Source organism: Egretta garzetta, unplaced genomic scaffold, assembly GCF_000687185.1.
Source record: "Egretta garzetta isolate BGI_Z169 unplaced genomic scaffold, ASM68718v1 scaffold111, whole genome shotgun sequence".
Taxonomy (NCBI): Eukaryota; Metazoa; Chordata; class Aves; order Pelecaniformes; family Ardeidae; genus Egretta; species Egretta garzetta.
In genome coordinates this window covers 1,352,554-1,380,241 of record NW_009258672.1, presented here as the reverse complement: position 1 = coordinate 1,380,241, position 27,688 = coordinate 1,352,554, and the positions used below count along the sequence as shown (strand labels likewise).

The 27,688-nt window shown below is 38.0% G+C and overlaps 1 protein-coding gene across 3 annotated transcripts in view; it reads right to left on the bottom strand.

The window, feature by feature from the left end:
- Nucleotides 1-14,980, bottom strand: part of MAP3K15 (mitogen-activated protein kinase kinase kinase 15) — a 64,337-nt gene extending 49,357 nt beyond the window's left edge. For 2 of the 3 annotated variants that reach the window (XM_035888568.1, XM_035888569.1), the window contains exons 1-4: nucleotides 14,843-14,977; nucleotides 11,472-11,495; nucleotides 2,630-2,823; nucleotides 2-170 (exon numbers count right to left, since the gene is read on the bottom strand). In XM_035888568.1, coding sequence (XP_035744461.1) covers nucleotides 2-170; nucleotides 2,630-2,823; nucleotides 11,472-11,495; nucleotides 14,843-14,965 — 510 coding nt within the window. In that variant the 5' untranslated portion in view covers nucleotides 14,966-14,977. Of the gene's footprint in view, nucleotide 1; nucleotides 171-2,629; nucleotides 2,824-11,471; nucleotides 11,496-14,842 lie in introns of all 3 variants that reach the window. The other variant, XM_035888570.1, reaches the window with a different exon arrangement.
- Between the last annotated feature and the right edge of the window lie 12,708 nt (nucleotides 14,981-27,688).

Below are 27,688 nucleotides of genomic sequence, written 5' to 3'. Positions count from 1 at the left end.
CCTGAATATCTCTGTAAGAAAGAAGCAGGTTTATGACAATGTCAGAAGTCAGCACTTCAGTATTATCCATGCGAAGCTTAATCCTGGCCAGCTCCTTAGCCAGTTCATCTCCTTGATACTTCTCTCTAGCTTTTCTAATATCATTTAGCATTGTTTCTTTATAATAGGCACTAGAGAAATAGAAGATAGACATATGGGAAGAAGACTGTTAGATATTTCTTACTAGACATGGTTCTATTTCTAATAAAAAGCATAATTTCTAATAAAAAGTATCATTTCCAGAGGGTGAGGTACACATGAAATGTTTCCATGTTTTTCCACCCATTATAAATATTCTAATTTGCCCCACCTCAGACTGTAAGGCTATGTATCAATACAGTTATAACCAGGATTGTAAGATAATTTTATCAACACAGTAAAACTGGAACACTTCTTTGCCCCATTACTGACCATGACAGATGTGGTACTTTGTATGCCAAAGGCAACAGCAATTGGGAGAATAAAGTGACACAGAGAGGAAAGACCAGTGTGATGTAAAGAGGAGGTATGTGATTTTATCATGAAAGGAGGAAAGAGACTTTGAAATAAAGAAATTAAACCAGAAACAAGCCACCAAAGCTGATATAGTTGCAACCTGTTTGATGAACATAATACATAATGTGGGCAGGATCTATGTAAAAGCCCCCAGTAAGTGCATCTTATTTACACTGACATCAGTGCACAATGCAATGCCAGATCTTTTGTGGAATACAAAAGTGTATATACATTATCAGTATGACAGTTATAAACAACCTGGACAGGCTACTTAGAGGTAAGTTTATCTGGAGCAGCTTATGGAACCTATTGTTTGGAAGTTAGCAGATCTCACCTGACAGACACTCAAGTGCATACGATGCCTTTTTTGTTTACAAATGAGTATTGCAAAGTACTCAACTTTGCTCAGCATAAGCCCTACACATAGCAAAGAAAACAAAGTTCTCCATCTAATACACATTTTATCTTACATATAATGAGTAAGATACGTTTGTAATGCAAAGCAGCATGGTCACAGTAAGCACTATTGGAAAACTTTTAATAGTTGTTTTACTGTCAGTGGATGTTAGACCTAATTCACCATGGATTTCCAGTCTCAGGAATACCAGGCTAATAATTAGTCCTAGCTAACCAAACCAAAGGGGGATACCAGGTAATGTTTTTCAAAAGTATCCAAGTGACTTAGGAATGGGAATCTCGCTTTCAAGAATGAGGCAACAATTAACCTCTTCACACCTATTCAAGGTTTTGGCAGGAATGAGGGATCATCTAGCTACATCTTCCTCTCCACAGGGATCTACCACAACAGTGTCTAATTCTGCAGCTGTACAATACTCAGGCACTTGAGCCTGAAAATGGGAGTGAGAAAGGAGGCTCTACTGCAGGACTTCACAATTATCAAGCCAAAATCACCCACAACCCTGGTCATAAATGTCAGAGACAAAGTATACAGGTACCTTTGGAGACCTGGTGCCCAGAACACCATTTGACAATGACACAAACGCTGAGTGGTACCAAAATTTACTACCACCAGCACCAACTGTGCTACTAGTTTCACGAGTCCACGCTGTTCAGCACAGCTCTCCTGTATGCTGACCAGCTTTACTGAGTTTCTGTCCCTCCTCTTGTCCCTTTCCTCAAAGCGGGCCTGTGTTGCCTGCATGTAGCCTCCCTTCCAGGACTGCTTTGGAGAAGCAGGAGGCAGCCTGCATTTCTTCAGGCCAGCAATATCTCAGTCGCTGCCCAGCAAGGTGCCAGAGAATAGCAGACCTGCCATGGATGGAGGTGTAAGGGACAAGGTGTGCGTGGGCAGGGTCATCTATGGGATCCTAAGCATGAGACCAGGCGAGAAAAGGAGTCTTTTAGATAAGCCTTTCACCTGGGTGGGATGACAATGGGGAAAGAGAAAGAAATTTGAGGGCCCTCAGTGGTGCCTCATGCTTCAGACACTAGGAAAAAGAAAACCTAGAAGCTCAGTCTCTCCCACTGTTTCCAGAAATACAAACAAAACCAGAGCAGCTGCAGAGTACTGGGTGAGCATTTGAGAGACTTCCATCTACAGACCCAATCCTCAAAACTCCAGCAGTCCCTTGTAGAAGTGGCTGAACAGTATCATGATGATTAGGTGATATCAGAAGGCTAATAATAAAAAAACCCCCAACATCCAAAACCCAAAGAAACAACCACGGAAGTTACATTTGATTGCCCATATATACACTTATTTGGTGACAGAAAAGGACAGTCTCTGACTTTCAGCTCTATGAAGAGGCTGTGATCTTATCTCTTATTACAACCCCAAGCACTGTAATTTATACTTAAGCATTTTACCTTACCCATGGACAGCCTTTGCTTACTGATATTTCAGAAAGTAACCATAAATCAATTTCTAGCATAACATGGTTAGTTAACTGCAACAGCTGCAGGACATCAATATTGAACGCAGTAAACTTAGCAGCTTCTTTTAACACTATATTAAGTACAGTGAAAAGAAAAAAAAAATCAATGCTAGTAGATGTTCTGCATCTTTTTTCATAACGTTAAAAAGAGACTACCAAAGGTAGTATGCGTGGTGGAGGTGTATGCGTGGTAAAATTACCATGATGTAACGTGAACATCCTTAAGAAGGCTGATAAACTTTTCTACCAGTGGGACACAAAATGGCCCCAGGATATTGTCCCAGCTTGGCTGCATATACTCAGAAGCTCTTCGTTGGGCATCACTTTCACAGCAAAAGTAGTCAGCACAAGGTGTGACGATGTATGGAATAAAATAGTAATTGCCACTGGAAGCCTAAAAGAAAAACAGGCACAGTTTAGAAAACAAATGAAAGTGGAAATATGCTTGTGTATATACAGAATCTTCTACTGTAAAGAAAAACAGCTAGATTAGGGCTGGTGCACTATGAAGCTTTAGCACACTGTTCAACTCCAGATTTGCAAGCATTAAATTCAAGGAATTTTCTGTGGAATAATAACAAATATTAACAAGGGTGATAAATAAGGGTCCAGATCTGTTAAGTGACAAGACCTTATCACTCTCTACAACTACCTGAAAGAAGAAGGATATAGTGAAGTGGGTGTTGGTCTCTTCTCCCACGTAGCGGGCGATAGGACGAGGGGAAATGGCCTCAAGTTGCATCAGGGAAGGCTTAGGTTGGACATTAGGAAAAATTTTTTCAATGAAAGGGTTGTCAATCATTGGAATGGGCTGCCCAGGGAAGTGGTTGAGTCCCCATCCCTGGAGGCATTTAAAAGCCAGGTAGACAAGGTGCTTAGGGACATGGTTTAGATGGCAGGGTTAGGTTAACGGTTGGACTTGATGATCTTAAAGGTCTCTTCCAATCATTTCTATGATTCTATAACAATACAACGAAACTGTTCAAATTTTTTTATGTGATGCGTGGATCCTAATAGGTCTGACAGTTACAAGCTCACAAATTTTTGGAGTCAGAGATGTACTTGCATCCTCTAGGCTCATTCTGTGCTAGGAAGGATATGATGCAGAGCTCCCCACAAAGAGAGGGAGAAATACAGAAACAGAGGCATTGGAAGGACGTTATGGAGATGTTTAATCCAGAGGAGCCTACAAAACATTTGCTGCTTGCTGCCATCAAACACTAAGCCAACCAACTAACCAACAAAACTTTGAAACGTTTTGTAATATATGTAAGACACTTAACACAATATTCTAGAAGTAAAACCCAAAAATCCTTAATATGCCACATGAAAAGTGTAAACATGATGCAGGTGCTGAAAGGGGAGATGAAACAGGAAATGCCCTTCAGAGCCCAAAACCAGCAAGTTCAGTGTCTTCAACTCCTGAGCAAGACCCCAAAAACCAGCCAACTACAAAGTTTTCCAGAGCTACTAAAAAGCACCAGTATTCCACTTTGAGCTACAATTCTCTGCTGTTTCAGACAAAAGTAAACTTTGCATTTCAGAGTAACTAGATAGGAACACTGAAGCATGGGTCAGTGTGACACATCTAACACAATCAACTACCACTAAATACCCTTCAGCTGCCACCGTGGACACGTCAAGGCATCAAACACATACAGCAAAATCATACCTTTCGTTTTTTCATATCACCTAGGCCTGCAGTAAAGCCGTAGCCATTTAAAATCACCTTGAATACTGGGGGATGATGGAAAGAATGGATATGAAGATGGCATGTTTTTATATGCATTAATAAACCAGACTAGAGAAATAAACTCTTCACAGGAAGTAACAGTTAGGGCATGCAGTTACTAAAAATACAGACGGAAAGAAATCTGTATCAGTATATGCTGTTGGTGATCTGAGTCTGTAAGGATTTAGAATTTTAAATTAATAACAGATAAAGAAAAAGCCACATTCCTTCCTCATAACCCTACAGTACAGTATCTCTGTTGTAACAATATAATTATCTATTGCAATGTTACCTTTACTTCCTACTGAAAAAAGTCAGAAAAATTGCAACCCAAACCACCAGTATATTAAAACAATTTAGTCTCAGCTCTATTCAAATAAACACTGACTTCAGTGCAACGCAAAAGCTGCTTGCGTATAAACTCTATTCTTAAACCTGTAACAGTGAATTAGCTCTTCCTGCAATGGAAACAAGAAAAAATCTAATTCAAAAGCATGACATATCTTCTGATGCAAAGAGAGCTGCAGTTATCTACTGAAAAAGCAAAGCAATTTTCAGAAAAAAAATTAAATTGCATATGTGAAACACTGTATTAATCTTATTCGGACATCATCTCATCTATTTGACTTGGATTTCTTCCCTCTCTTTGGATAGTGAAATGTATGCAATTAAAACCACATTTTTATCCATAACAGACACATTTTTGTGTGCAGAAGTCAGGAACCCTGCACATATTTGAGCACGTCACCTTGTCTGAAAAGCAACCAGCTCAAATTTTCTAGCTTCTTCTATCCAATATTTACATATAATAAACTATAAAGCCCCTTCATAAAGAGTGTGTGGCCTTTCTAAGAGGGTCTTTCTTATCTTCGTTACATAAAAACAGTTCTGTCCACCTACTTTTCTTATGCTATGAAGGGTTAGAGATGGCTGGAAGTATCATCCTTGCTTCTTCTAATTGTCTCCTCAGGATGCTGGTTTCTGGCACAGAAAGCTAATCATTATGAAAATTACTGTCCTGTCATACACCAACTATTGCTTTTTACGATAATGAGTAAATGGCACAGGTATGTATGAAGTAACATATACAGCAATTCTTGCTGCAAATATATATAATCTATAAATTATGACTTATTTATAATAGAATTATAACTTCATAGCTTATAAAGACAGTGTGCTGAGTTGGTTTATTTCAGGATTAGTAGTTAAGCTATTTTTATTGTCTTGTTTTGAGAAATATTTAAGTGAAAAATTACAAAAAACCAAGCAGACTGAAAAAAAAAGCTCTCAATAGCTCATCTTCCAGCAAATAACCTATGCCCAGTATGCTAGCAATGAAACTTTTGTATTCAATCACGACACTTAAAAATCTACCACAAAACCAGCCAAAATTTTAGGAACATAAAAAGAACCAGGAAGTAACTGCAAGTAAGTTGAGAGAGGGACCTGTTCTTCAGGGGAAAATGGTTAAAGGAATTAAGCACAGAGCCATGCCTTTGCTGAAGGGCTGAAATGGCCACGTAGGCCAGTTTTAGGCTCTAGGCGAGATAGGCCAAACGTAGAGTGCTTTTTGTCTTAAAATACTACTCTAAACATTTTGCTAATGCTGTTCAAAGTAAACTTCTGGTCTTACTAACATAAACAGGTTTTTTAATTGTAATGGTACAGTTGGGGGTTGGACTAGATGACCTCTAGGCGTCCCTTCCAACCCAAAACATTCTATGATTCTATGATTCCAGTGCAACTGTCACTTTGTGACAGAGACGTTACATTGGAACTAAAGGGTTGTGGTTTTTTTTTTTTCCAAATAAATTATGTTGAGTAAAACCAGCATTTTTAGAGAGGGAATTATGCCTGCACAGCTAATAGCACAATTATTTTACTTGAGCCATGCTGTTCATTTTGCCATTTACTCCAGCATCAAGAGTATTAGGAGTGCTCACCCTACACAACAAAGCAGTTAGAAGGAAATCAGGTAAGATAACAAAAAATGAACTGCATTCACTCAAATTTAAGTCACAAACTTTTGAGTGTTCTGGGAGTTTAATCCACTGTTGTCTTAAGAATTATGGTTTTCACAGTAGTCTTCTGTGAGATCACATTCCTATCCATCTTGTGATATAGATAACTAAGATATTATAAACTTTTAAAAAATACTTCCTCCTCTGAAGTTGAATATATGCAGTATTTTTATGTAAAGACTGTGAAGAGAGATTATCACAATCCAAACTTTCTAAATGCTTGGGATCTAGCTTGCAAGGAACGAGTACTCCAAGATTACAGTCACTTTGAAGGAAAGACCCTGGCAAGCACTATTCTTAAAGTATCCTTATACATTTTTAAATGCCTAGAAACACAGTAATAAATTGACATATCTATTCAACAGAAAGCAGATGTAAAGCAATACATACTTTGCCTATCAGATTACCATTGTGGTATTCAGGAGGTACTTGAACCCGAAGAAAAGCTTTGTGGTTGGCAACCTACTCCAAATTGAAATAAAACAACAGAAAGGAAAACACCACCACGGAACAGCATAAAAGTCAAAAAGACAGACATGACACATGAATAGAGAAATTATTACAGAAAGAAACAACAGAAAATGAATATAGATATTTATAGCAAGTCCCTATTTACAAGGCTAAGAAAACAGTGCAATACTTTGCCACCCAGAACGTAAGATTCACTGTATGATTTAATTGTCTATACAACTCCTTGTGCCATCATTAAGATGTTTTCAAGCCTTACTTTTATGAACCTATCAAATTCATTACCTGATTAGTTAACTGTAATCCAACCACTACAAATACGCATCCCTTGAGATAGTAACATTTCCATAAAAACTTTCATAAATAAATTATAAAAGCCCTAGTTTTCATTATATCAATAGTAACAGTGGCACAATTAGAAACATTAAAAGTAATATCTACTGGGTTACCCATTGCCTTTATAATATTCTCCCCCCAAAAGGAAAAATGATTGTCTGTATTAAAGACGTTCCTACTCCTCTTTCATTCTGTGCCCTTTTGCAAGCTCTTTTAAAAGCCTGCTGCCTCAGGCTTTTTTAGAAATATGTCATTAAATGACCATATCATACAAACTTTTATATATTGCAAAAATAATCAGAAAAAAAATAGAAAGTGACTCTGCAATACTACTTCTTCAGATTATTAAATTCATATAATGTAATCATACTTTAGAGCTTTGGCTCTCATTTCAATCCATTGTGGCTACTAAATTGGAGAATATGAGTCCAAGTGCCAAAATCTTTCTATTTAGCTTTCTTAAATGTTCATTGCCTTGGAACAATAGATAGTCTAGTTTATACAGCTACTGAAACCCTGAAGAGACTTTCTGCCAATTACAATAAAAAGTGATTTTTCAACATCAGAATTCCTTGTGGCAAGGATAAATTGCAATCCTGCTTCCTTTAGATCAAGGAGAATTTTTGCTAATGACTCCTCCATGGCCCAGACATTATTCTCTGTTTACTGTAAGAGCTGCTACAGGATTTAATGGGAAAAAAACCCATTTAAATCTCTGAAAATACTTCATCAGGCCCACAGGCCTAAGTATACTATAATAAACCTTTTGGTTTAATAGCCAGCTTACTTTCCTTTAAATATCTTCCCCGAAAGCAATTAACAGGGTTATTCAAATTTCTTTAGGCATACCATCAACTAAAGAAAAATTAACTATTAAGTCTTTCTCCTTATATTCTGTACTTGCCGTAATAATTCTTCCAGAGTGGGAAGTTCTAATTTGTATTTTCAATACCACATTCCAACAAACTGAATGGATCAAAGTATGTGCAACCGATGTTAGAACTATTGCCAGGACTGTACATTTTGCTTCCTGACTCCATCAGTTTTTAAAAAGCCCCTTGTGCACTCTTTTCACTCAGTCTAGGATTTTTTTTATGCACCATTCCTTAAAATTCTGTAGAAAGAGATGGAATTTCCCCATTGAAAAAAAAATCAAGGATAGCGACAAAATGTTGCATCAAAACAGAACAACTTTCCCATGGATTTTGTCTGTTATACTGGTTTGGGGGAAGATACTTTTTTTAAGCATTTTTTGCTGTCAAAAATCCTTGAAATTTCATTTTTCCAGTAAACCAATGTTTATCTGACATCTAAAGAAACTCGAAAGCACAAGCCCATTTCCCATAAACAAATTTATTTTCCTGTACCCTACAGTCCAGTAGCATCCACTGCGCTCTCAAACCTTGATTTTTCCATAATGACACAGGGAACAAATTGTTCTGCAAGACTGCATGTTTGCAACTTATTTATCAATCATAATTTTGACAGAAATTAGGAAGCTGTGCATACATCCTCAGTAGAATTAGCAGAAAACAGTCCTCAAAGCTCAGAGGAGCTCTACAGAAGGAAACCTAACTGATGGGGCACAGAATCTTGACCTTGAATTTCATGCCAGAGCAATTCTTTCTTGGGAACTCAATTCCAATGGCCAGTAATTATTTCCTTTTGTATCCAAGTATGCAATAAATTATCAATACAGAATTTTAATTACTTGTTTGAGGGAGTCAAGTAGAACTGAATCAAATTCCTCATCTTATCCCTGAAAACTTCATTTCTGTATGGTAGAGAGAAGGAAGTTCTTCTACTCTTACACTTTTTTCAGATGGTAAGCCATTAAATCTCTCAGACTCACACCAGCACAGCATGCTGCTGTATAATTTTCACTGTTAGATCAGCTGCATTCAGGCCAAATCTCAAATTAATTGCTGACCTTTTTTCTATGCATTGTTTTCAGCTTTATGTCCAGTTTCTTCTCCTCGATGCTGAATTTGAGTAATGTTTTCTTTACAAGGAAAACATCCATTTTCTTCTAGGCTTACTTGTAATACACAAAAGAAAATCACCCCAGATGACACACTAGACATTCATCTTCTCTGTATCTTTAACAAGGCTCCACATCTGTTCTGTGCTATGATTTTTTTGCACCTTTGTACATGACTTGAAATTTGCAGGATAAATAGCAAAGGTGAGGGCAGGGAAACCTCAGAGAAAGCTCCGAGCTACAGCAGCCAGCACAGAGTTTCTCTTGTGCCACTGGAAAAATGGCGTGCTGTGCATGACAGCAATCTCAGTTGTCTCCCTTCCCTTATACGTAGTGCAGATGCATGGACACTGAGCTTAAAAGACACAGAGAGGACCTCTCTTCATAAAACTGGCAATGGTATTCCTGTGGCTTCCTCTGGGCTGGAGGAAGGCTTAGCAGATCGAGTATCTATCCTCTTTCCAACATGTCTCCAGACCGTAACGAAGAGTGCATTTAAGCTCTTTCTGCTATTCTGCAGCTATGGCAGAGGCATACCTACACTTTTCAGTCAGGAAAAGTGAAAGGAAAACACAAAACCCTAGCACAGGGGTATTAACAATCATATCTAATATTCAGCTTTTTAACTGAAAGGGTTTATTAATTACGTACTTGATTGGACACAGTAAATTCACACCAATTGTGTACCTACTTAACTAGCAGGGCAACCCTCATTAGCAATTAACTTCACCCAAGACATTGCCCATATGGCTGTAAAATATTTAACCAAGCAATGAAACAGTGGCACCATACTGGGGCAGTGGCAGACTGCAAGCCTCTCACGACAACTCACTGGATCCGAATGGAGGGGAAAGCAATTGTCTATTTGAAGTCAACTCCAACTTAGAAAAACATAAGTTTTAACCTTTTAACTATTTAGCTTGCTAATTAGTTTGTTGTAATTTCTGATTAAAAAACTGATAAAATAATGCAATATGGAGCACATTTATCTAATAAAAAAGAGTATGAACAAGCAAATAACACAAGAGGGTCAAGAATTCATACTTGGTATTTAAAGTAATTTATTTTTTCCTCACTGTATTTTACTCACAATTGTTTTCTTAATTTAAGCACTTGAAGAAAGCTTAGGTTAGTCGATCCCTCCTTTTTAAAGAAGGGATCAGGATCCTAGTTTCAGGATGCCTCCCTGTCCCTTTTGCTAGCTCATGGTGTTTACAGGTCTAATACGAGGCCCTGCTGTAGAAAACATGTCACCAGCTCCACCTCCTCTTCCACATGAAGGTAAATACCTCCCTCTGTGGGAGAAAAAATCTGCCAAAAGAAAAGACTGCAGGCTGCTAATCTGATCGCACTAGGCTGAACTTGCCACCGTCCTGTTTGCCTTTACTTCATTTCTGGAATGACCACCAAATGGCTCAGTCACAATTCTCCCTCTTGATCTGGAGGGGAAAACACATGCTTGTGACATTTTGATCATCTACCAGGAGCATTCCCAGGCAAATCTGGCTCATTCTGAGGCACCCCCCTTCACGAAACTACAGACCAGTAAATGCAGTTCACACTCCACAGGTGAAACCAGTTCAAAGATCACCAAGACAGACAGGAAGATGACCTGGATTTACTCATGTGCTCAACCTGATTTACCCTTAGCCTACATGCAGTGCTGTGGCCAAGTATAAACAGCAGCTCAAAATAAACTGCTGTGACTAATGCATTAATTCTTCTAGTTCTCTTTTAAATCATTAGCAAACTCCAAGAACATTTTATTATTTTAGTCCTGCTCAATATTCCCCAGAAGAAAATAAAAGTATATGGTGAATGGGGGTAAACAGAAAAGAAAAAATGGAAGTCTAAGATTTTTGCGAATTCAATAGTCCTCAAAATAACAGTGTGGAGTGTTTAATGAAAATAAGCACTGACATGATGCAAAGTATGACAAAATAGATAACTGTCCAAGATATCGTGGCATATTGCAATAAACCTAAAATCGCTAAATTTTATCTTGATTCAGCCTTACTTACTTGTTTGGTTTTACTTGCATTAAGGATAAGAATATTTTTACTTTGGGAAATAAGCTTTTGTGTTCCTAAGTAAAATCTGTGAATTTGTGAGGATGGGTATACAGTAGCCAAAGCTGTTTGAGATACCAGAGAAAGCCCTATGAAGGCATTACACACACACATACATTTGCACAAGTGGGTGAAAATGATAGAGGGAGAAAGAAATTTTGAATTTCTGAGTTTACATTTTGATCTATCAACCTACATATATAACATATATGTGTTCCTTAAAAAGGAACTTCTAAAGAAAAGTAATTTTTTAATCTAGCTTTACTGTGGAAAGGAAGTCAACAAGATTTCCACTAGCTTGAATTGTATATAGGTAAAACAGACTTCTTTCTATCATACAGAGCATATATATGCTTGGCAGCTTTGTTATTAGAGTTGCTTCAAATCTACTATCCTCATTTTGTATTTTAAAATTAATGGGGATTTAATACTTACTGTGTTTTTCTGAGACACCATATCCTGAGGAAAAAAAAAGAAAATAAAAATTTTATTCACTTTTACTGGGAATTATTATTTCCAATAAAAATAACTGGTATACATATATATACACGCAGATGTGTTCTTTGCAGCTTAATCCATATTTCCTGCCACAGCAAATTCCAAGTAAAGGGATAGAACAACATCGAGAAAAATCTTAGTAGTTCAGACTAGGAAAAAAATTAATGATTCAAAGAAGAAACCTATTTAAAGTAGTACTCAGAAGATGAAGGAAGTTGTACTTGTCAGTAACTGGAGTTTCTCAGGCTGGGCACTCCACATACCCAGTCACACTGTGGGCATTTGTGAGACAAAAGCATTCAAATCTGGAGATTATTTTTTTCTCTCTGAAAGAGTATCCTTAAGATACCTAGGCCCCTTTACTACCTGGATGGGCACAGACCAACACACTCCTACACCCTAATTTTTCTCACCTCAAAATCTAAAGAGAGATACTGAAACTATGAGGCAGGTGATAAACCAATGGGCATGTAAAACAGACGTCAAAGATTTCCAGTTGCTGGTAAGTAACCTTCTCCTCCTAGTAATGGCTTACATGTCCAATGAACACTGCTTCGTGAAACTAGAGATCTCCAGGTAAGCCATGCTACAAATGTTAGATAGAGACTTGTTTCTAAGCAAGGTTAATGATACAATTTAATTGTACGTGCTCTGACAACCTAGTATGATTCTGCTTGAGCAACTTCACATCTGACAGCCTGAAATCCACTTAGACAACCACTGCACAGAAATGATCATGCCTATGCACCCTTTTCCTCGACAGCAGACAAAATATCAGGGGCCAGCTAAGAGGTTTAGGTCTGCAAATATGACCCTCTTGAAATCCAGATTACATATTCTTTTATATGCTTGGAACTAGGTTGTTTTGGATAGAACACTGGTGAAACTGAAGAGACAACTATTGGGAGAATTTCAGAATGGGTCCTAAGAAATAAGCTATATAAAGTCAGGCTGCCTAAACTTCATAAATCTTCCCAGTAGAAGTAATAGCAGTCATGAATACTGCCTTTATAACACTTAGGTTAGCCACTCTTAAGAGGCATGAACAGCAACCTAGATCCAAGTAAAGTAATAAATTCCTGAAGGGAAGGGAAAAAAACCTGACCAAATTAGTCATAAACCTGAGAATAAACATGAGCAGATGGTCAAAAATACCTATTAAGGTACCAAAACCTAAACAGAATTACTGATTAACTTAAACTCCTTAAGCCCAATAAAATACCTCAGAGAACAGAAGTGATGGAAAGCTTAGGCATCTGAAATACCACATATCTGAAAACGAATATGTCTACCTAGCCAAGCAAGTATCTCCAAAAGCTCTGTCTCAGCAGGGAGAAATGAACTCTTCTGAGAACTATCCAGCACCTATGCCATGAAATGTGTCATGAACTGTTCTTCACTGAAAGACGCCAAGAACAATCCCTGTCTACCTATGGACGTATTCCTAAGAAAGGTGTACAGCATATTTGAATGGTATCCAACACTGATCTGGGGCTCAGTTGTAGAAGAGGTATATCAAGGACATCAGGGTAGGACTGAACCGTGTCCCAGTGCCCTGCTTAAGCTACTCTAGCGCTTGATCCAGAGGATCTCTTCTACTTGGTTCCAGCAACTTAAATCAAGCCTTCTGATCCCATAGTAAGATATGCTAGGGGCCTATGTAGGCCAAGGAGGTTATGCAAACAACTAGGAGCTGAGGAAGAGATCAGTGATGCTGATAGAGTTTCCAGCAGAAAAGAGACAAAGGCAGAAAATAGCTTTCCTAGCCTTAAGTGGCCTAGTCACACTCTAGTGTTCCCAGGTCCCCAAGACTTGTCCTTGAGCTTTACAACCTTAGAAAAAAAGCCCCAGAACTGACAGTGCAAAGACTTGCAAGTGCTGGCAACAATCAATCTGGAGATCCAACCCATGGATGGATGTAACCCTGGACATCATTCAGCACTCCAGTTACGGAGCGGGTGCTTGCATATGTACTTGGCACAAAGTGCAGAAATCAAAACCATCCACAGAGGTCTTCATTAGGCAGAGAAAAATAGAAGATGACTAGCCTGTGCTTCCCAAACTTTGGCACATCCTTGGGAGAAACAAGTTGATCAGAACATCTTAGTGACAGCATAAAAGAAAGGCAAAAATGTGTTAATGAAAAATAAAAATGAAAGATCTCTTTGCAGTCAGGTATATTACCAATGCAGGATGAAAAGTTGTATGCCTGCCCACCCAGATTAGCCAGAGGAATGGAGGACATGCAAGTATGCCTTAGCATATATCTGTATGAATAACCTCTTTGAGCAAAGAGTGTGAGAGGCTCCAAGGTCACACGGAATGTGAGTGTGCATGTGGATCACCACCTGAAGGAAGTATGGGATACTAGACATATCAGAGTAAAATTGATGACATTGAGAGCAGAAAAGAAGAAAGAGAAGCTGTGGCAGAACAGAGCTTTTCTGAGAAAAGAGGACACTCATACAAAATTAAGATTAAAATTAATATTCTTATGGGATCAAGAGAGGCTGGAGAATTCCAAAAAGGATTTTTGGACACTGGTGGTGTGAAAAATGTAAAGTAGTAAGGGGCAATAACTCAAAGGAAAAAAACACAAAGCAGGAACAATGCTGCTCTCAGTGAAGGCAGCAAGAAAATGGATGATATTAAAAGCAGCAGTAGGCGATGATACAGAGGATAAAAGTCTAAAAGTGATCTAAAACAAAGAGAACCTGCACTGAGGAAGACAGAAACATCCACAATGTCTGACTTGCATCCAGAACAGCAATTTCAGGACTTAAGTGTATAGCATGTATTATCTTACTTTAAAAATGAACAACAGGCCTATAAAAAGATTTGGTGAGGATCTCTCTTTTATCTTCAAACAGTAATAAAAAGGAAATTCCTGTAGTTTTAGCTACTCAGCACCTAGGACATACAAATTTCATCTGACTGTTTCAGTAGGAGTAGGTTGCAATACAGCCCTTGTTCAAGTGTCATTATTATACAGGCCATAAAATTTTTTACAGGCACTCTAATTAAAGGAGGGAAAGGAAGGAAAAAATCAGACCTGCACTCTCACTTCCAAGTCTAACCATCTGAAGCAAAATCAGTACTAAACTATCAATATTTTCTTTTAAACAAGCTTTTATACTATTCTAATCATTACTATTTTTGCTAGCAGCTGTTTTTCTTAGCATGATTTCGTTATGTAGCTATCAGGAAATCACATTGAATTGAAGTTTCAGAAAAACACAAACATTTGCAGGATCAGGTATTTAAAGATATTTTTTGCAATGAAGCAGATTCTGAAGTGAGAACCTTACTTTGAGCGACTGAGCAGTGTCAGCATCAGTGTCATGGTAGAGTATAACATTATTAGCCATGTCAAAGCTTTCACGCACACCAAGGTGGTAGAACAGTGATGGTTGCTTGGAAATATCACTCATGTCCACAACCGCAACATCTGAAATGAGAGAGAGAGGTGGGGGAAGTGCTAAAAAAAAAAATAATAATCTTAAAACCAATTTTTTTCTTTCATAGGATTTAAAATCCTGAAATTAAACACACATTTGGACAGACAAAATCAATATATTCAAATAAGGGTCATTTTCTCAGGGTACAAGTAAATTTTACCATTCATATAAAGGATAAGAACCTACTCAGGAAATTATCACAGTGTAACTGTAACTGGGAGGTAGAGTTTATGAATTCTGCTTGAGGTTTTTTGAAATCACTGCATCAGGAATACCTCGGGTGAAGAAGCAGTTCTGCATTTGCTCTCTGAACTAGGCCTGACAGCCTCAATGCCCAATAGGATGGAAGGCTCTAAACCTTCAAGCGGAACCTCTAGGAACAATAATGTGACAGAAAATTAGGAAAAACTGTGAGGCCAAGTTTATCTTAAGAAGCTGAGGTTTGGAGGACAGGAAATTCCTAAACAGTAGAAAAAGAAATTAACTGTGAAAGGTGACTCTTAAAAGTTACAGGCAAGATGTTCAAGATGGGCAGTGCAGGCATGAGGGGATTCAACCACAAGCAGCCAGAGCAAGACTTCCACTGCTTGTGGGTAATATTCCAGTCAGAAATGGAAGTAAAAAAATTTACATCAGTGGAAGATGACCTATACAGAGAGCTAAAGAGAAGTACCCCATATTATGCAGAACAGCTGAGATACAGGCAAAAGATTCTGAGTTCACCATTTGGTTCTCATATAAGCCTAAAGGCCAGTACAAAGAGAAGAGGTTAACTGGAGAAGAGGACACTTAATGCTGACTTTTTTTCGTTGATCCTTATATCCTCTAAGCTACCTAAGAAAATTTTGCTTTAAAGCTTTTTAAAAGTCTGTATTTTAAGGGTCTGTCTGCTTTCACCGCTATGGGATAGATGGATTAACTTAAATCCAAAACATTCATAAGACCAGAGCCTTGGCATTGAAACCACAGGGGAGTCTGAGGTTCAAAACAGATTCCAGAGACTCAGTGCAGCTGGGCAGTAAATCCTACATCTCTGAAGAAGTAACAGTGTCTGTACCTATGGGGAATGACAGAGAAGGGCGAGCTACTAGTAAACAAGAAATCTAAAAGCAGGTCTGATGTCTTAACGAAACACAGCAGGCAGTTTACCCTGGGCTTCACTGTGGTTACACATCACAAGAATCAATACCCCATACTTAGTGTGCAAGTTCTTGGAAAAGCCTGCAATGAATATACACTCCTGTACAATTCCATCAGGCTATGCTAACACAGTGCACTGGGGTCAGCCAGTCCCTCTGGTTACTGACATGCTCACTGTTAAAGCACAAAGAACATTTTCAGTCCAAAGACAATGACCTGCCTTAAGACTGAAATATTACCATTCAAGAGCAAAAAAAACCCAAAACCAACAAAACAAACAAGCAAACAACATGAAAATCCAAACACACACCCATCCCCCCCCCAAAAAAAAAACCCAAAATCCCAATACAAAATCATGGCAACATGAGAAAATCCCCTTATTCCTGTGGAACCTCAAATCCTGCACCACCTACTGATGATCTTTCCAGTCCCTGTTTAGCCAGCTCTCTATGGCATGGACAAAACACTTAGGATGCTGCACACTGTAGGGTCACACAAACTGGGCGGGCTTAAAGCAGTAAACCCCAGCTCCATAAACACATCCAAATCTAGATTATCAAAATATTACAAAATCGTTTTTGAAAACATAAATGACCTATAAAACAAAAGTTAAGACAAACTAACAAGCAGACCTAGAATCAAATACCATGCAGAAAAAAAAAAAGTCTAAGAGATTGGACTGGTTTTAGCACTTGTATAAACTGTTTTTGTGGAACCAGAGTGCTGTGAAATCAAAATCACCATCCTGGTAAGAGAATTTAGACAACGCGTTCATGTAGCACACAGATATTGCATTTTCCGATACAATGTGGGCAATGATCTGTAACAGAGTTTATTGAAACAAGGCTATACACAGTTCATTGTCACATGTAGTAGTCTACAACTGAAATTTGTCTTCTATTGACTGCTGCTAGGTAACAACACAAGCAGCATCAGAAACACATTAAATGGACATAAGAACAGAAGTAAGCATCCACATTAAAAAGAGTAATCATTAATCACTTAAGATATTAATTCACACTGATAAAAGAATGAGTTAGTAATGCTGCCATGAGAATGAGTTTTTCTTGTTTATTCACACCTCATGAACACAGGAGTGAATAAGGTAAAATAAAATAAAACATTGAAGACTAGCAGAGGAGATGAAGATGGTATCACAAAAATATGCATGCAACTAAAAAAAAAAAACCGCCCCAGGAAGGCAATTGAATGGATCCAGTCCGATCACGGGAATCAAGGGATGACACGGAAGCAAATGACAGCAGACAGAAGCAGAGCATCAGAAGTGCTAGTGGCTGTGGACTACAGCAGCAATGAGAGGCTGCGTTCCCAGGGGGCTCTTCGAGTCCCCCTCCAGCAGGAACAGCAGCAGCCTTGGAGCAGGGAGGAGAGAGATCTACTTACAAACCAGCTTTACTAATGCGCTAATGAAATGTAGCTTGAGTCCAGTGGGCCCAGCAAATTTGGGTGGGGAACAGATGACCAACAATAAAACCTTATTAGAGATGTATCCAGTGCACGGCGTGCTGGGAGTACATTGTTCGGTGTCCCTGATCACTGGCTCTAAGCACACTCCCCAAGTCTACTGTTTTCAGGGTTACATCTCTCTTCTTGGTGTAGGCAGTTTTGTGAATCGCCCAATGAACACTGCTAATATGTGACACCACAAATCTTTCTGTTTCTGATGTCCTGTATTTTTCTTATGATTTATACTAAAATCTTTCATCTACAGTTCTTTAAACACAGGCCTGAACTTCACCCACATATTTAGGTAAGATAAGCTGATAAGAAACAGATAAGAATTCCCTTAAACTTCCTGAGATACATAAAAAGAAATATTACAACACTAGTATCTGCTTCACAAAGCTTGATTTATGAACAAAAACATAAATGAATTAGGGGGTATTTGAATCAGTGTCCTTCCTAGTTAGTAAATAAACAAATGTGGTATCCCTGAAATCCACTGGAGGAAACTGTCAAAGTTATTCTTCAGAACAACAATGCTCCTAAAGAAAAAAAAACAAAACCATAACTATCTTAAAGAAACCATAACTTCAGGATGCACATTAAATTTTTTTTTTGCATGTCCACATGGTCCTTTAAAGGAAAGAATACCAATTTTTTTTTACATGGAAACAATTATGGTAAAATTTGAAGTATATTTGAAAACTAGGAACCCTTTGCAGCTTTCACTTAAGCTAAAACAAAAGGCACAACACTCTCAACTTTAATATACCTTCTACTACCAGAAACTGGGAGAGGGAATAGCTCAAGGCAATAAAGCACAGTAGTAACTACCAGCAGAACTGTTAAGGTAGTTTTTCAGCACAGTGTGTTATACCAGCCAACTGTCAGTGCCTTCCATTAGATCCTAAACAGAAGCCAGTTTTAGTGTAAAACCACTGACAACATTTGCAATGTTATGGCTCTGACAATGCATCGAGTTTTACTAAAATCTCACTGCTCTAAAATCATGCTATTCTGTAAGAATCTCCTTACTTTTCTTAAAAAAAAAAAAAAAGTTTTTCCAATCACAACCACATAGTAAAACACAAAAATATAACCAGAAGTTGCCTTAGGAGATAAAAGTCAAATGACACATAAACATGCAACTTTTTTTCTAAATTTAAGAATTTCTGGTTGAAACCAAGAGCTTTGCAGTTCAACCTCTTCAAGTTTGCAATATTATAGCATGAACTTTGCTAATTTCACTGGTTTGCTAAGGGGCCAGAATTGGTCACAAAAGTAAAAAACAAATAGGTAGTAGTGATTTACCCCACAATATAGACTTGTATATATTATAATCACATTAAATAGCATTTTAAAAACCATTTCACACACATCAGACTAAGCTTAACTTCTTGTAGATTAAACCCAAATACTAAGATTAATTGTAATGGTTTAGAAATTGCTTACAAAGCACTTTTAAGAAGGAAGGTTGTCCTTATAAGGTGCAATCAACTTTTGCACAAGAATTCAGTTGTGGCTGGAGTCTGGCTACAAGTTTCAGCCTACCTCCTACTTCAGGAAAGGCAACACAAGCATGCACACTGCAGGTCTGAAACTTTGATACAGTGAGGGCACTTCCCTTGGAAAGACTGTTTAGTTCACAGGCCAAAGGAATTGAGAACTCAAGGACAGGAAATTTAAGAATTAGATTAGGTATGAATCCTCATATTAATTTGTGGAAAAAAAGATTTTATTCTGTTCAGATATAGTAAGCACTGAAGAAAAACACCTGAGATTTGGGGGGGTTTATTAATTATTATAAAAGTGGAGAAAGAAGACAACTTTAATACTGGCCAAATAATTTCTAATTCACTATTTTAAAAGGATTATTATCTTGGGAAGACAACAGAGAAAATTAGATTCTGGTGTATTATCCATCCACACCCACTCTGATTATAAGAGCAATTCTGAAAACCTGGGCATCAAATGGCAAAAATTCTGAAATGTGCTCATCCATTGTTTGTCTGTTTGCTCAGGGATACAAAAGGACTGTGGTAAAGTGGCAATTACAGGCACGTGTTGTGTTATCAAAAACAGGGCAACACTTCTAATTTGTGTTCTCAGACCGAGCTTGTCATTTGCCTTTTAATCAGTGTGGCTTTAATCTTACCGTCATCTGCCACAGGTTTTATGTTACAAAATGATCTCTTGTTGAGAAAGGCACACCACACACGAAAATCCATCAGTTCTGCTCCTCTCACCTAGCAAAATGGAAGGCGAAGAAAAAAAGCCGAACAATTGGGGCCCTTACAAAAGCCAACATTATCAGAACGGCAAACAGAAGGGGGAAAAGTCAGACCTTTCTTCTGCCATTTCTTCCTTCCCGTGTGTCAAATCTTGCTCTGGAAAGCAGTTTCACATCCTTCCCCATGAAGTCATTCTGCTCTGTGAATGTGAATACTGTGAGTGCTGAAGAAGTAATTTTAACTATGTATTAGCAGAGCAGAAGCAGCATTCTTGGCTAAGGAAGGCCGGCTGTTAAACAACTTTCCTGAAAGGACCAGGCAAATCCAGAGCCCTGCTGTTGCTAGGAAACCGAAACACTTCAATTTTCAGATAAGCCGTTCCACTATATGGCAGCATTACTGACTGCAACAATTAGGATGATTGCTTTGCTCCACTTAACACACAAACACATTAAAACTGGCAGTGTCCCACCTCCAGAGACAAATCTGGGAACAGCTGTGTTAAGCAAAGTGGTCCAACTGGCACTTCACAGGCTGGATCCAGCTGACCCACTGCCTGTGTTTGGAAAGCAGGCACATCCATGTAGGGGAGGAGGAGGAGGAGAAGGAAGAGTAAGTGTTGGCATCCAAGCCTGTTTCTAACCACAGCATTTGGGTGCTTGCTAGAGATTCCTTTCATGTGGCCCAGCAAGGCGTCTCTTCCTTCCTACGCACCTAAAAAGTTTGGAGCACTCAAACTCAAGCCTCTCAGCTCCCAAGGCAAAAGGCTTAAATACAGCCGTTTTTAAACAACCAGGATGGTTAGAACTCACCAAGCAAAGCTGTAGCCTGGATTACACTCTGAAAGTGGAAATAAGGAAGCCGGTACACCTGTTTTTCATGTATAGATCACAAAAGCACCTCATATGGCTTCCATTCCAACCACTGGGAGAACACCCAGTGGCCTGAAACAGCAGAGCAATAAGTACTTTTTCAATAGCCATCCTGCAGGCAGTGAAATGTCAAGTCCAAAGAAGCAGCCAGCAGAATAATCCAGTGTGGAAGAAAGAGAGGCGCAGGGAGTTGGAGTGAAACCAGTAATGAATGCAACCAGTACAGCAATATGTACACAGAGCCTGAAAGCATTTTAATGTAGGCAATGAATACAAAAACCATATTTATTTTAAATATTTACTTTAGTCAGAAGCAGAAATAAACTTCTTGTTCGTGAGATCAGTTCTCACCTGTAACCTTTTGTCCTTTCGATTTCAAATACCAGCCTTTGGAAACAACATTTGAAAATTTTAGTCTTAGGCTATCTTAGTAACACATAAATATATATATTCACTGTAACATATATACATATATTTTTTAAAAACATTCACTGGTAATTCCCATCCAGCAAAATCAACCCTCAGGATACAGTGAAAATCATACAACCATCCAAAACAGCAGAATGGACAAGATTGGGGCCTCAGTGCTCATCTCTGGCTTTCATAATTCTGTATGAGTAGCCATTTCATACAATGAACTCCACAACAGGGTTACATTCAGACCCAAACATTTCAGCCACTAATCATGTTAGCACTGTGGTGTTACTTTACAGTTGTACTCAGGTACCACATCTTTCATCTGTCCTCTGGCACATGGAACACACATTAAAAATAGAACTCAAACATATTTTTCATGCTCCAGTGGCATTTGCTGCAACTCAGGAGAAACTAGTATCTAAAACGATTCACTTTTCTAAACTATGACAAAATACTTGTGGCATATTTACAATTGATACATATTCCTTAATATAAAAATAACCATCTGTTTCAAAAATCAAATCACACAAGAAACTGCACTTGAGTTAAAAGGAACAGAACACATTACAGCAGGTGAGCAACACTGCCAGTTCTAGAAGTTGATCTGTAATCTGAGTTCTCATTTATTTTTATGTTTTGGGGTTTCCTTATTCATTAGATACATCACCTGAAGCTTTCAATTCTTTTCCCTGCAATTGCATATTAGGAACTTTTTTGTTAAATGGAAGCAAGGATTCTTCCAAAAACCTTCGATACCAAAAGCAAAAGCTTTCAGGAACATTTTAGATGTTTCTTAAGTATAATTAAATTCACAGTAAAACTAAGTTTCAAACAAGGCAAGGCACTACATTAAAAGAAGAATGCAGTTCTACTGATCCAGAAAAGCAAAACCTGTGACAAAAGCATTCTGGGCTTATTATTTCTTTAACTGATCTTTAAAGAGAGTCGCAAAACCTGTGACAAAAGCATTCTGGGCTTATTTCTTTAACTGATCTTTAAAGAGAGTTGCTCAGACTGCCAAAACAGAACACAACCAGAACCCACAAGAACAGGTGTGGGAAGTAATGCAGTTAATGTAACACATAGGGCATCCAAACTTAGAGTGCATTTTTAATGCTTTTGCACAAACATTGAAGGAGCGAAATATTGTATGACTGGAATAGTGAAACACCTGAAAATAACCTGTCATTCAGAAGACAGCAGAAAACTTTAGTACTTTTTTGTAGTGTTGGCAGTTAAGGGAAAGAAAAAAACAAAGAACTGATGCTCAAAGGACTTTTCTCGCAATACTGAATTGTAGAAGCTAGCAAATATATCATTCACTGTAAACAGTCTATGCCTAATCTTAGAAGTTGCTTAATGTTTTCCATGACAAAGCTTTGCTTTCAGTCCTTTTTAACTTTGCCAGTCTTTGCTTCAGATTTTTTTTTCTTTATAAAAGATTTAATTAAAAACAAAGCAGCTATTTCTGAGACTATGTTGGAGAACTTATTTTTCTGGCCAATGTTAAACATCCTCTCATGCCAAATTAAGAAGCCCTAGTGCTTCCAAGCACCAAAACAGGAATTTGTCAGACAAGTCAGGTGGTCTGGAAGTATTCGTTAGCCTCATGAAACGCTGCTCGTTCCAAAGCTAAGATTTCAGCAGTGAATTGGTCAGAGTCACAAGGGAGATGTTTGGTCTCAGAGGAGCCAGTCCTCACTCCCTTCCTTACTGTCAACGTAGAGAGATGAAAAGCACTTTTAGAGCACCTGATCTGTCAGAATCCTACTTTAGGATGAGGTCAACTGCAGCCCAGAAGTGCCCGTTTCTCTCCACTAACTACGAAGGGAGTCAAAGCCAACTGCAGACACCCACACTGAAGGTGTTCAGTGCTATGAACCCCCTCCACAGAGCCTTGCAGCTCTGCTTTGAAGTATTTCATTAACTCTTAAGGCATTTCAGTCAAGAATGATACCATCTCAGCAGGTAATTTTTCTGCACATGTTCCCACCAGCTGACCAATGAGTTGGTGGCCAACGGAGAAGGACCACAGCTCTTTCTCAATGGTACTATACTTGCAGTCTCTCTGCCTGAGAGAAAGAAAAGAAAGGATTGTCACAATTCAAACCCTTAACTAAGATTTCCAAAGGAGTCTCTGAAACTCTTGCTTGAATTTTCCATAAACTGGAAGCTCATCTGTGAATCCCAGCTTACGATGTTATTTGTTTTGGCACTCAGTAAATATGATTATACAACTGTGTGGATGACTGTTCTTTAAGAGATGTTTTTGCAGGTACTATCTCAGCCCAGAGTCTTTTCTGCTACTCATATAATCTGATTGTTTAGTTACATTGAAGCATTGACTGTACACTCCTGGCCTATGGATGATGTTTATACACAAATTAAATTCTCAATAAAATTACCTTCAAACCGAATATAAGCATTACATTTTCCTGTAAGGCAATGACATTCATACTAAGGCTAGTAACAGTCTTTACCTTTTTTTTTTCCCCCCCTTTCATCTCATAGCTTGTGCGGTTCTGGGAACAACGTAGCCTCAAGTCTGAGGGAGCATTGTGAGACATCACAGTAAAAAAAAAGAATGCCTGCACACCCTGTCACTGTAAACTCACCCAGTACACATCCATTTGCACAGCTACCCTTTCTTGAGGACAGCCTGTAAAAATTTACCCACTCTGGGACCACAATCAAAGTCACAGACCTTTAGTTACCAACCACAATCATATCAGATGGATCCTGCCAAGGTCCACACACTGCTAATAAATTAATTCTGAAAGTTGTGACATGCATAAGAGATCAGTATTTAAACCATTTAATTGTAAAAGTACAGCCTTCAAACTCCCGGGTTAGAATCTGAGACAGAGATCTCCTCACTTGGATCTTAGCCATTTGAGCAATTCATGGCTCAGGCAGATGAATGCTTATGCCTGCCCGCAACTCCTACCTCTTTCCCATGACCCACGGTCTCCAATTCTCTCTCTTCCCATTCTAGCTTCCCCCTATACCTCAACCTATATTTAACTTGAAAATTTCTGCCTAACTTTGTGCTAGCATAGTAGCAGACAGGAGCTCTGTCACTGCAGCTAATCAGTCCCGTGAGTGGTATCAGCTACCAGCTTTCTGCGAGCCTCCTGGAAAAGTACTTTAAGAAAATGTTAGACTTTACAACAACTGAAAGAAATAAAGGTTAAAAACTTAATTTCCTGAAAACTCACTTTTTACACATCATATAATAAAACACACTTGCATCTGTAACTAAAAAAAATCCAATTCTGTAATTAGTATAAAAGACTCTGGGCTGAGATAGTACACACACAAACACTTCTTCGATATGGTCACCCACACTGTTTTGTATTCATATTTCTTGGGTGCCAAAACAAAGTACTTAAATTTACAGTGGCTGTTATTTAAACCTTGTAAACGTGCAGCCAAGAGAAGTAAAAAGAAAACAGCCCACATCTTAAGGGTAGTTTGTAACAAACTCAATGCCTTTAGAGAAAAGAAAATTCCTACTATTTTACCTAAATTATTCCCTTCTGTCATCCAATTGTACCTCAGCATGAGTTACAACTCAGTCTCTGATTTAGCATCTGTAGTATTCCATCTGCAAAATAGCTAAGCATCTACAGAACAATTAATATGGCTGAATACTACCTCAAAATAAGGCAGATATTTGCTCTCCCCATGTGCTCATTCAATTTTTATACCCAAATGAATACTAATGAAGCAGCATTTAAAACTTCTTAAAGACTATTTAAATAATCTACATTTGTTTCCTTTTTTGTTATTCACAGACATTAGGTAAATGAAGATTCCAGAAGTCACTTTTCACTTTTTCCCCAAATTCATTATCACTGAAAAAGGCTTCAAATCTATGTATCCAAGACACCACAAAAATACTTAGCCTCACAGATTATTTGAGAAAGATACCTGCTCAATAATTTTCCTCATTTATATACTCTTGGTATATTAAAAAATTTGGCATAGATACTAGACAGCCATAATGAGATGTCTCACATCATGCACACTTTTCACTATGCCAGGTCATTAAGGATAACATTATTTCTTAAAATTTCTCTGCAAGCCAAAGAGCCTACTAATTCTACAGAATCTGTCATTTCTCTGCCCTATTTAACAGCAGAGTGGAGAAGAAACAGCGGAGTAAATTAAAAACAGGTCCCTCACACTTGCCTGCCACACTAGCAGTGTGCCAAGCGTCACATGAGACTATTTCCACTGCAATGCTTACTACAGCTGAGTTTAGCCAGCTGAGAGAGCATTCAGAAGAAACACCCCAACCCTGAACCTAATTTGAACTTTGCCCGTAATTTGGGGGGAAAAATGAGAAAGGTGAACTTTCTTTAACTTTCCTACACCTCTGCACTTCCTACACTGGGTCATAAAAGGCAATAAAAGTATCAAAAAAAAGATCACTTGTGGGATAATCTGGCCTAAATGAAATTAAGAGTACAAAATTCAACAAGAAAGGCTGTCCCTTCCTCCCCGACTGCAGGCAAATCAATTTCTAGGCCAAGGAGGATAAGCTCCAAACAAGGAGAATAAGCTCCAAACTTTTAGACTTTTATCCAAACTAAACCACTTGAGAATCACTTATCATTTAATGTTGAATACCTTGGCTGGGGAGCAGGAAAAAACTGCCAAGTCTGCACATCTCCAACAGGTTGCACACTGGCCAACAACATATATGAAAAACATTTGAAAAAATAAAATTATGCTGAGCTTTATCTTCTGCCCAAAGAAATGTAAGAGATAAGAAAAGTAATCAAAATAAAAGGCACTACAATGGAAATAAAAAATATTTCAGTACAACTAAAGTTCGTAAGTCTTGGCTAAACTGAGACCTTTATTCTTTCAAGAATTAAAAATACAGCATACGAAGATATATGAGACTTTCCTACTCTGAATTTCTTATTCTTCCCAAATACTTTTTTTTTTAAAAAACAAACATCAAGAGGCTTGTCCACCATTAGCACTGGGAACTTGTATGTACCAAACCGAGGTATCCCACCTCATAACTAGATTACAGATTTCCTCTTTATGTTGACAGACTCCCAGACTGTCATTTAAGACCCACATAAAAGCACAATAAATTATGCACAGAGAAATGTTAATTGAGGAAAGGCAGTATTATTAAAGTGCAAATGAATATAAAGTTTACATAAAGCCATAGCATCCTCCATAAGCCAAGAGACTTGCACTCACTTATAGATACAGAGTTCTTGATTTAATATTCTGGATGCTGGGCAGATGTGGATTCAATCTGCTATTTTTAACTTTCCTGTAAACAGTCCAAGCTTTATGTGCCAGCCTAGAAGACTGCATGTGCTACTGAAAAAATCCTTATGTACCACTGAATGCTGTAATTTCAAAAATGGGCAACATTCATTAAAAAATGAGAAAAATCTATTTCAAGGCACTAAGTAGTGATCAAAAAATCCATAGAAGCTGGCCTTTCCAAAGCAAGTCACAATCATTACCTACTTAAATCTTTAACTATCCTATAAACACAGTACACATTATTACTTCCAGCATGTAGCCATGTTAATCATGAACACAGCTTGTTTGTTATCACAGCAGGTCCATTCTAGATTTCCCTGCTTTAATCAAGATTATAACTAAAAGTAGGATACCTACAGCTAATTATCATAGGATCTCTGTAGAGTCAGAGGAATATTAGTACTCCACATTGTGATTCACCAGACACAATGAATCACATGAAATTGTGATTTTACAACAAGCCTCTAAACAGTCTCCAGCATTTATTAAATGTAGTGTAGGATGGTTCACCTCAAACTATATATACATATAAAGTTGTCAGAAGATGAATCACAGCATGGATGCTGACAATATCTCAGTTTAAGTATTTGATGGTGTGTTTTTTCTCTTTTTAATAAATTCCAAGATAGATTAGCTTCTTCCATGTAAATTTAACTCTACAAGTATTGTTTTGAGGCTGATTTCTTGTGACATTCGATTTATCACACAGCTGAATCCAGAGCTGAAGTATTTACACTGCTGTTCAAATCAGCAGTCTATGAGTACTTTCACTGTCCAAAGTCCAAAACAGACTTCATGAAATCTCTGGCACATCTTGACAGAGCATCCTTTTCTTCTTATTTTGGGGAAAGACCATAGTCAGATTTGGGGATGATCAACAAAGAAGAATAAAAACCAAAATTAAAAAAAAAAAAAAAAAAGAGGTTGCAGAAGCAGTGAGCATCTTTATTAATATGCAAGTTTTTCTACTAAGTAAATTTTCCCTCTTGAAGATTTCTGAATTCTGTGTATTGCACCTTCTGTAGAGAGGATGGGTGCCAAGCCATAATACTGCTTTACGCCAGGTTCATGCACATTTACCCTTGGGCCACTTCTCTGCATTGCCCCAGTGATCACATTGTAATGCATTATAATTCATAGACCAGAATTCAGCACTGAAAAAAACCCCTAAAGTTTGTTTTATTAGTCACTCTGAAAATTAGTTTACAACTTTAAACTGGCAGAAAAAGCCAATTGCAAATGATTGGAAGAACTTACAGGCCTATGTAAGT